Source organism: Capricornis sumatraensis, chromosome 16 (genome assembly GCF_032405125.1).
Source record: "Capricornis sumatraensis isolate serow.1 chromosome 16, serow.2, whole genome shotgun sequence".
NCBI classification, from domain to species: domain Eukaryota; kingdom Metazoa; phylum Chordata; class Mammalia; order Artiodactyla; family Bovidae; genus Capricornis; species Capricornis sumatraensis.
Window position 1 is genome coordinate 46,440,274 of NC_091084.1, and position 8,960 is coordinate 46,449,233.

Sequence of the window (8,960 nt, forward strand, 5' to 3'; positions counted from 1 at the left end):
ATAAGTTCACAGTGAATAAAACGTGGGCTTTTCCTTAAATCATTGTCTTAAGGTTCTACCAATGAGAACTGATACCACATGTTTCTCATCTGGCAAGTCCCAATATATTTGACCTATTGGCAAAAATCAATGGGTATAAAGCCAGTTCACAGAGTTAGAGATCACCTCAGGTAGGAACATTTAAATTACACCTTCTTTGTGTGTTTCTACGGGGAGGTGTCACTTTTAACGAAGCCAAGCACAGTCATTTTGAACTAACGAATAGTTAAAAAAAGTATATATCATTGTTGTTGTACTTAGACTTAGTAGAATCTTATAAAAATTTTTTGTGGGTTATCTTTTTCCATTTGTCCCTTTTTGAGGTGTTATTTTTAATTGAAAATGTTAATCCATTGAACTTTTATTGTGGTAAAGTATATGTAATAGAAGTTTTACTACTTTGAAGTGTACAATTCTGAAGTAGTAAGTACCTACTGCATTTTTATATTTATGGAAGTTCAAATTGTCTCACCTGTTCTGTTTTCAAAAATCTTTAAGTATTTCTTAGTTCAGAGCCTTTTGAATGAAATGAGGAGAGTGCTAGCCCACATTTGCTTTCTTCTTACGGTCCTATGTTCTGATTAGCATAGCAAACATGAGCTTTATTTTTTGTGGTCTTAAATTTCATATTTACATAAAGTTGAGAAAATAGATGCTACCTTTAGCAGTGTTTTATGAATGGAATCTGAGTTATAGAATATTCCTACTTGCTTTAAGACTGAATTTGATTTTCAAACTACATGGTGTTTGCAATAAAACTCTGATGTTATTTTGTATGTATCAGATAAGATTTATAAGTTACAATAATCAGCCATTCTCCAAAACTGTCAAACTAGATTTCTATCAGGATGGGCTCCTGTTTATATTTTTTGTCAAGATTGTTTGGATTGAATGCAGATGCTGGCTCAGAACTGTTAGACTGTGACTTTGTACTTTGTAAACTATGTTCCTAAAACAGTATATGCTCCACTGTTGACATGAAAAGGCAGAACCAAAGCTCTGTGTTTGACTTCATCCTCTTGGGCTTTTCTAATTTTCCTGAACTACAGAGGCAGCTCTTTTGGGTGTTCCTGGTTGATTATCTGGTGACTCTGCTGGGAAATGCCATCATTATAGTCGTCATCTCCCTGGAACAGAGCTTCCACGTTCCCATGTACTTGTTTCTCCTGAACTTGTCTTTGGTGGAAGTGGGTTTCAGTGCAGTCATCATGCCTGAAATGCTGGTGGTCCTCTCCAGTGAAAAAACTACGATCACTTTTGCAGGCTGTTTTTCACAGATGTATTTCATTCTTCTTTTTGGTGGGACTGAATGTTTTCTCCTGGGGGCAATGGCTTATGACCGATTTGCTGCAATCTGCCATCCTCTGAGCTACCCAGTGACTATGAACAAAAGGGTTTTCATGAACTTAGTAATGTTCTCATGGGTCTCAGGGATCACTGTGGCTACTGTGCAGACCTCATGGGTTTTTAGTTTTCCCTTTTGTGGCCCCAATGAAATTAATCATCTCTTCTGTGAGACTCCCCCAGTGTTAGAACTTGCATGTGCAGACACCTTTCTGTTTGAGATCTACGCATTCACTGGCACCATTTTGATTGTTATGGTTCCTTTTGTGTTGATACTTTTGTCCTACATTCGAATTCTCTTTGCCATCCTGAAGATGCCATCAACCACTGGGAGGCAAAAGGCCTTTTCCACCTGTGCCTCCCATCTCACATCTGTTACCCTCTTCTATGGCACAGCCACTATGACTTACTTACAACCCAAATCTGGCTACTCCCCAGAAACCAAGAAGCTGATGTCCTTGGCTTACACGTTGCTCACACCTCTGCTAAATCCACTGATCTATAGCTTGCGAAACAGTGAGATGAAAAGAGTTTTGTTGAAAGTATGGTGAAGAAAAGTGGATTTACATACATTCTGACTATGCTGAGAATGCAGGCGATATTGATTCAGTGCCAGACTGAACATTATTTCAATTTAATAGTGGTGAAAATAGTTTACATTTCTTGATACTAATATATTTAATTTGCTGATTTTTCCAAGTTTAAAAATATATCAGGATCCCTCTGTTATGATAGTATGTTCACATTCATTTTCTGTAGGCATGTAAGTTTTTTTTTATTGGCTGCTCTTCAGGGCATGTAGCATCTTAATTCCCTGACCAGGGATGGGAACCTGCATCCCTTGTGTCGGAGGCAGAGTCTTAATTACTGGACCAGTGGGGAACGCCACATAGGTGCATAACTTTGACGATGTGATATAGCAATTTATTTATCTGTTCTTTTATCATGAATGTCCAGGTTGTTACAGGATCACTGTCATTTAGATGTAATTTAAATAAAGAACTACTTCCATTTGTTCACATGTACTGACTTTTTGTTTCTGTATGATAGATTTCTCAGTCTAAGCCTGATGGGATGAAGAGTCTGTGTATTTATGAATTTTAATAGCTATTGGGGAATTACTTTTCAAAATCATTGTAACTTTTCAGACTCTTCTGAAGGCTCTCTCTGCTGCTCTAACAGGGTAGAGATTCAAGAGACCAACAAATAGAAGAGATTTCAGTTTAGAGTGAAAAATCTGTTTCATGGATGAGTAAACAAAATCCAGTTATTTTGGGAAACCAAACTGTTTCTACTTCATGAACTCCTCAGGTTATTATTCAAAACAGGATTTCCTTTGATATTTTTCCAGATATTCACCCAAGGCTGGGGACCAGAAAACTCCATGGAAACTTCCTGAAGTGTCACAATACTATTAGTATATATTTTTTCACTTATAGACCTCCACTTTTAGTGACTTTTGTTAATTTCCCTTTCTAAGTTCAAATTGCCCCCAGACACTTTGTTTATATAGATACAATAGTTTTTTTTTTATTGTGGGAAAATCAATGAATAGCCATTTAGGTATATTTTCTATGGTCCTTGAGTCACATCATTAACAGTGTAATCTTCTCCAGAATAATTTCTTATTCTTGCAACATTTGAAACATTTAATGCTTGCTTCCTGCCTTAACATTGCTGTTTGAAAGTAGCTGCTTTGTTGAACCACTTTCCCATGAGGTTGTAGTGTCCTTATTTTTTGCACCAGGGATAGTATTAAAGGGGTCTAACATTATTTCCATTGTCACTCATTTCTTGAATTTTACATCAAAATAAAAAATAACAAAAGCAAAAATTAGCCAGCAGGACTATATCAAACTAAGAAACTTCTGCACAGCAAAGGAACCCATCAACAAAATGATAGGCAGCCTACAGAATGGGAGAAAATAGTTGCAAATCATACATTTAGAAAAGGGTTAACATGTAAAATATACAAAAAGCTCACACAACTCAACAGGAAAATACAATCAATCTGATTAAAAAATGGGCAGAAGAACTGAAGAGATAATTTTCCAAAAAAGACATACAGATAGCCAACAGGTACATGAAAAGGGGGTCAATATCAGTAATCACAAGGGAACTACAAATCAAAATCACGAGATCACTTCACACCTGTTATAGCGGCTCTTATCAAAAAGGCAAGAGATAAGTGTTGATGAGGATTGGAGTGGTGTTGGAGAAGACTCTTGAGAGTCCCTTGGACTGCAAGGAGATCCAACCAGTCCATTCTGAAGGAGATCAGCCCTGGGGTTTCTTTGGAAGAAATGATGCTAAAGCTGAAGCTCCAGTGGTTTGGCCACCTCATGTGAAGAGTTGACTCATTGGAAAAGACTCTGATGCAGGGAGGGATTGGGGGCAGGAAGAGAAGGAGACGACTGAGGATGAGATGGCTGGATGGCATCACGGACTCAATGGATGTGAGTCTGAATGAACTCTGGGAGATGGTGATGGACAGGGAGGCCTGGCGTGCTGTGATTCATGGGGTCGTGAAGAGTCGGACACGACTGAATGACTGAACTGAACTGAACTGTGCACTGTTGGTGGGAGTATAAATTGATGCATGGCTATGGAAAACATAGCCATGTTATGTGTGGAGTTATGTCAGATAATTGCTCCTAGTATTAAAATGTGTGCATGCATGCTAAGTCGCTTCAGTTGTGTCTGTCTCTGCGACCCTATGGACTGAAGCTGTCAGACTTCTCTGCCCATGGGATTTTACAGGCAAGAATACTGGAGTGGGTTGCCATGCCCTCCTCCAGGGGACCTTCCTGACCCAGGGATCAAACCCTCATCTCTTTATGTCTCTTGCGTTGGCAGGTGGGTTCTTCACCACTAGCACCACCTGGGAAGCCCAGCATTAACATATGACTTAGAAATACCACTTCTGAGTATATATTGTAAGGGAAGAAGAATCATTTTCTCAAAGAGATAGCTGCCCCATGACCACTGCAGCACTATTTACATTAGCCAAGACGTTGAAACAACCTAAGTGCATCTATCAGCAGTTATAAAAAATGAGATATATACATCAGTTCAGTTCAGTTCAGTCGCTCAGTTGTGTCCGACTCTTCTCGACCCCATGAATCACAGCATGCCAGGCCTCCCTGTCCATCACCATCTCCCAGAGTTCACTCAGACTCACATCCATTGAGTCAGTGATGCCATCCAGCCATCTCATCCTCGGTCATCCCCTTCTCCTCCTGCCCCCTATCCCTCCCAGCATCAGAGTCTTTTCCAATGAGTCAACTCTTCGCATGAGGTGGCCAAACCACTGGAGCTTCAGCTTTAGCATCATTCCTTCCAAAGAAATCCCAGGACTGATCTCCGTCAGAATGGACTGGTTGGATCTCCTTGCAGTCCAAGGGACTCTCAAGAGTCTTCTCCAACACCACAGTTCAAAAGCATCAATTCTTTGCTGCTCAGCTTTCTTCACAGTCCAACTCTCACATCCACATGACCACTGGAAAAACCATAGCCTTGACTAGATGGACCTTAGTCGGCAAAGTAATGTCTCTGCTTTTGAATATGCTATCTAAGTTGGTTATAACTTTTCTTCCAAGGAGTAAGCGTCTTTTAATTTCATGGCTGCAGTCACCATCTGCAGTGATTTTGGAACCCTAAAAGATAAAGTCTGCCACTGTTTCTACTGTTTCCCCATCTATTTCCCATGAAGTGATGGGACCGGATGCCATGATCTTGGTTTTCTGAATGTTGAGCTTTAAGCCAACTTTTTCACTCTCCACTTTCACTTTCATCAAGAGGCTTTTGAGTTCCTCTTCACTTTCTGCCATAAGGGTGATGTCATCTGCATATCTGAGGTGATTGATATTTCTCCCGGCAATCTTGATTTCAGCTTGTGTTTCTTCCAGCCCAGCATTTCTCATGATGTACTCTGCATAGAAGTTAAATAAGCAGGGTGACAATATACAGGCTTGATGTACTCCTTTTCTTATTTGGAACCAGGCTGTTGTTCCATGTCCAGTTCTAACTGTTGCTTCCTGGCCTGCATACAGATTTCTCAAGAGGCAGGTCAGGTGGTCTGGTATTCCCATCTCTTTCAGAATTTTCCACAGTTGATTGTGATCCACACAGTCAAAGGCTTTGGCATAGTCAATAAAGCAGAAATAGATGTTTTTCTGGAACTCTTGCTTTTTCCATGATCCAGCGGATGTTGGCAATTTGATCTCTGGTTCCTCTGTCTTTTCTAAAACCAGCTTGAACATCAGGAAGTTCATGGTTCACATATTGCTGAAGCCTGGCTTGGAGAATTTTGAGAATTACTTTACTAGCGTGTGAGGTGAGTGCAATTGTGCGGTAGTTTGAGCATTCTTTGGCATTGCCTTTCTTTGGGATTGGAATGAAAACGGACCTTTTCCAGTCCTGTGGCCACTGCTGAGTTTTCCAAATTTGCTGGCATATTGAGTGCAGCACTTTCACAGCATCATCTTTCAGGAGTTGAAATAGCTCAACTGGAATTCCATCACCTCCACTAGCTTTGTTTGTAGTGATGCTTTCTGAGGCCCACTTGACTTCACATTCCAGGATGTCTGGCTCTAGATGAGTGATCACACCATCATGATTATCTGGGTCATGAAGATCTTTTTTATACAGTTCTGTGTATTCTTGCCACCTCTTCTTAATATCTTCTGCTTCTGTTAGGTCCATACCATTTCTGTCTTTTATCGAGCCCATCTTTGCATGAAATATTCCCTTGGTATCTCTAATTTTCTTGAAGAGATCTCTAGTCTTTCCCATTCTGTTGTTTTCCTCTATTTCTTTGAATTGATTGCTGAGGAAGGCTTTCTTATCTCTTCTTGCTATTCTCTGGAACTCTGCATTCAGATGCTTATATCTTTGCTTTTCTCCTTTGCTTTTCACCTCTCTTCTTTTCACAGCTATTTGTAAGGCCTCCCCAGACAGCCATTTTGATTTTTTGCATTTCTTTTCCATGGGGATGGTCTTGATCCTTGTTTCCTGTACAGTGTCACGAACCTCATTCCATAGTTCATCAGGCACTCTATCTATCAGATCTAGGCCCTTAAATCTATTTCTCACTTCCACTGTATAATCATAAGGGATTTGATTTAGGTCATACCTGAATGGTCTAGCGATTTTCCCTACTTTCTTCAATTTAAGTCTGAATTTGGTAATATACATATCACATACATATTTACATATATACTGGAACACTGTTTAGCCATAAAAAGAAGGAAATCCTGTCATTTGTGACAACAAGGATGGACCTCGAGGGCATTATCCTGAGTGAAATAAGTCAGACAGATAAAGACAAACACTGTATGATTTCAATTCTATGTGGAACCTAAAATAACCAAAAAAATAAACAGAGAACAGATAATGATTAGCAGAGTTGAGTGGTGGGGAGGGAGATAAATGGATGAAGGCTGTGAAAAAGTACAGACTTCCAGTTATGAGGTAAATAAAGTCTGGGGAAGTAACATACAGTATGGTGACTGCAGTTAATGATACTGTATTGTATATTGTAAGTCACTAAGAGAGGACATTTTATAAGGAAAAAAAATGGTAACTATGTGAGGTGATGGATATCAACCAAAATTTTGGTGGTAACTGTTTTGCAATATATACATGTATGAAAGCATTAAGTTGTAGACCTTAAATAATACAGTTGTCATTGTTCAGTTGCTCAGTTGTGTCCAACTCTGTGATACCATGGACTGCAGCACACCAGGCTTGCCTGTCCTTCACCATCTCTGGAGCTTGCTCAAACTCATGTCCATTGAGTCAGTGATGCCATCCAAGCATCTCATCCTCTGTTGTCCCCTTCTCCTCCTGCCTTCAATCTTTACCAACATTAAGGTCTTTTCCAGTGAGTCAGTGCTTCCCATCAGGTGGCCAAAGTATTGGGTCTTTAGCTTCAGCATCAGTCTCTCCAGTGAATATTCAGGATTGATTTCCTTTAAGATTAACTGGTTTGATCTTCTTGCAGTCCAATAGACTCTCAAGAGTCTTCTCCAACACCACAATTCAAAGACATCAATTCTTTAGTGCTGAGCCTTCTTGATGGTCCAGCTGTCACATCCATACATGACTACTGGAAAGACCATAGCTTTGACTATACGGACTTTTGTCAGCAAAATAACGTCTCTGCTTTTTAATATGCTATCTAGGTTTGTCATAACTGTCCTTCCAAGGAGCAAGAGTCTTTTAGTTTCATGAATGCAGTCACCATCTGCAGTGATTTCTGAGCCCAAGAGAATAAAGTCTGTCACTGTTTCCATTGTTTCCTCTTCTATTTGCGATGAAATGATGGGACTGGATGCCATGATCTTAATTTTTTGAATGTTGAGTTTTAAGCCAGCTTTTCCCTCTCCTTTTCACCTTCATCAATAGGCTTTTTAGTTCCTCTTTGCTTTCTGCCGTAAGGGTGGTGTCATCTGCATATCTGAGGTTACTGATATTTCTCCTGCAAATCTTGATTCCAGCTTGTGATTTATCCAGCCCAGCATTTCTCATGATGTACTCTGCATATAAGTTAAATAAGCAGAGTGACAATATACAGCTTTGATGTACGCCTTTCCCAGTTTTGAACCAGCCCATTGTTCCATGGACTGGTTCTGTTGCTTCTTGATGGGCATACAGATTTGTAGGAAGCAGGTAAGGTGGTCTGGAATTCCCATCCCTTGAAGAATTTTCCACAGTTTGTTGTGATCCATACAGTCAAAGGCTTTAGTGTAGTCAGTGAAGGATAAGTAGATGTTCTTTTGGAATTCTCTTGCTTTTTCTATGATCCAACGGGTGGATCTCTGATTCTTCTGCCTTTTCTAAATCCAGCTTGAACATGTGGAAGTTCTTGATTTATGTATTGTTGAAGCCTGGCTTGGAGAATTTTGAGCATTACTTTGCTAACATGTGAAATGAGTGCAATTGTGTGATAGCTGGAACATTCTTTGGCATTGCCCGTCTATGGGATAAGAGTGAAAACTGACTTTTTCCAGTCCTGTGGCCACTGCTGAATTTTCCAAATTTACTGGCATATTGACTGCACCACTTTCACAGCATCAGCTTTTAGGATTTGAAATAACTCAGCTGAAATACTATCACCTCCACTAGCTTTGCTTGTAGTGATGCTTCCTAAGGCCCACTTGACTTACCATTCCAGGATGTCTGGCTCTAGGTGAGTAATCACACCATTGTGGTTATATGGGTCATTACGATATTTTTTGTATATCTTCCCTGGTGGCTCAGACAGTAAAGTGTCTGTCTGCAATGTGGAAGACCTGGGTTCAATCCCTGGGTCGGGAAGATCTCCTGGATAGTTCTTCTTAATGTGTATTCTTGCCGCCTCTTCTCCAGGAAATGGCATGTACACCTAGCAAAGGGTATAACTCATGGCCTTACATCTTGATGAAATCTCAAAACTGCACATCTTCTGTTACCATCCATCAACTACATCAAGAAATAGGACATTTCAGCATTTATAAGGACCCTGTGATGGGATTTCTGGGGTATGAATCATCAAAAGTACATAAACAGGCTTCCCCACATCTGGTGCATGTGAT

General features: G+C 40.0%; 1 protein-coding gene across 1 annotated transcript; it reads left to right on the top strand.

Moving 5' to 3' along the window:
- The first annotated feature begins 1,016 nt into the window (after positions 1 to 1,016).
- On the top strand, positions 1,017 to 1,934 carry LOC138093047 (olfactory receptor 10A3). Its single transcript, XM_068989135.1, has one exon. The coding sequence runs from the start codon at positions 1,017 to 1,019 to the stop codon at positions 1,932 to 1,934; it is 918 nt and encodes a 305-aa protein (XP_068845236.1).
- The last annotated feature ends 7,026 nt before the right edge of the window (positions 1,935 to 8,960 follow it).